Source organism: Octodon degus, unplaced genomic scaffold (assembly GCF_000260255.1).
Source record: "Octodon degus isolate 3935 unplaced genomic scaffold, OctDeg1.0 scaffold00032, whole genome shotgun sequence".
Classification (NCBI taxonomy): Eukaryota; Metazoa; Chordata; class Mammalia; order Rodentia; family Octodontidae; genus Octodon; species Octodon degus.
Genome location: NW_004524608.1, coordinates 3,383,115 through 3,384,759, shown reverse-complemented (window position 1 = coordinate 3,384,759; position 1,645 = coordinate 3,383,115). Strand labels below are relative to the sequence as shown.

General features: G+C 43.0%; 1 protein-coding gene across 1 annotated transcript in view; it reads right to left on the bottom strand.

The window, feature by feature from the left end:
- Nup210l (nucleoporin 210 like) overlaps positions 1 to 1,645 on the bottom strand; it is a 120,190-nt gene that overhangs the window by 70,994 nt on the left and 47,551 nt on the right. Inside the window, exon 13 of the mRNA XM_023713787.1 lies at positions 936 to 1,131. Within this exon, the coding sequence (XP_023569555.1) occupies positions 936 to 1,131 (196 nt within the window). The remainder of the gene's footprint in view (positions 1 to 935; positions 1,132 to 1,645) is intronic.

Sequence of the window (1,645 nt, the reverse complement as noted above, 5' to 3'; positions counted from 1 at the left end):
TATATTAAAAAAGGAAGGAAATGTGGTAGTTCCTGCCAGAAATCTCAGGTGCTTTTGTTCATGAGTTTACTTATTTATTTATTTATTTAGTACAGGGTCTTGCTATGCAGCTCAGACTCAAGGTGATCCTTCTGTCTCAGCCATCCCAGTGCTGGGATTACAGGCATGTGCCATCACATCTAGTTTTGGTGGCTGGCATGGCATGCAGTACCGGGATCGAACCCGGGTCCTTGTCTTGCAGGCAGGCGCTTAGACCACTGAGCTATCTCCCCAGGCCTTGGCTCATGTGTTTGAGGCCAGCCCATGCAATTTAACAAGACAGTGTCTGAAAATTTTAAAAGCTTTTCAAAGTGCTGAGGATGTATGTTAGTCTTAATCTGTTTATTCTCCTTCCATAACAGGCGTAAGACCCTGGGTTCAATCCCTGGTGCAGGAAAAGGGGGCAAAAAGAAAGAATTTTAGTCTGGAAACAAAATATCTTACTAAGACATGAAACATATCATTTGGCCACAACATTTTCAATTACTGTGCCTTTCTTTCTGCATTTATAACTTAAGTAGAACAATACCTACTTCCAGGAATTTCATAGAATAAATAAGATTATTATGAAGACAGTAATTGTGTGAATTTAGATTTTTTTTTTTTTTTGTACTAGGGATTAAACTTGGGACCCTGCACTTGCCAGGCAGGCACTTATGCCACTGAGCTATATCCCCAGCCCATAAATTTAGATTGTATTTAGCAGTTTCTAAATTGATGTTTCATCCCTTCATTCAAAAGAGAAAATAAAAAGTATACCTCTTCCTCCCTCTTCTTCCTCTTGCTCCTCTTCCTTCTCCTCTTCATCTTCTTGTGGCACGGGGCTTTGAACCCAAGGCCTTCAAACCCCAGGATGTGTGCCAGCTCCCCACCCTTTACTTATTTCCCAGTCTTACCTCCTTCGAGGAGAGTGAAGACTCCTGGCTTGTCCATGCTGAGATCCAAGGGCAGATGAGAACAGTCCGTGAAGGCCATGGCCTGCTCAGTCGCATTCACGTGATACATCGCAATGGGGATTTCTATAGCCTGGCCAACCTCCACATCAGCGTGGAAGGGCAACAATTCCATTTTGTTCAGCTTCAGGACATACACCTGGGGGAGGGGGCACAACTGGCCTTTTAGAGGAATCTTAGAAGAAACCATCTCTTAAACATATAAGTGCCCATACATGAAAATGTCTGCATGTATATGTATGTGTTTTATATAAAGAAAACATGTGTCAGTCATATTATAGGCAGTTGGTCGGTCTCCCGTGTCACTGGCTTCTGATCCAACTGATGGTTGAAAATATTTGGAAAAACACTGCACCTGTGCTGAACTGGCAGCGATCTTCCCCCTTGTCATTATTCCCTGAATAGCACAGGGCAGCAAATAAAGTACAATGAGTCTGGAGATGCTCTGAGTTATGTGGAACGCTTGCACAGGCTATATGCAAGCACTGTGCCATTTTATGTACAAGACTTGAACATCCACAGATTTTGTTGTGTCTGAGGTGGTCTGAGATTAAATCTCTGTGCATGTTGAGGAATGACTGCATGCTATTTTCCATTATGCACATAAACACACACAGCAGCTGCTGACTGTGTCCTCCTTCCACTCCTTAGCT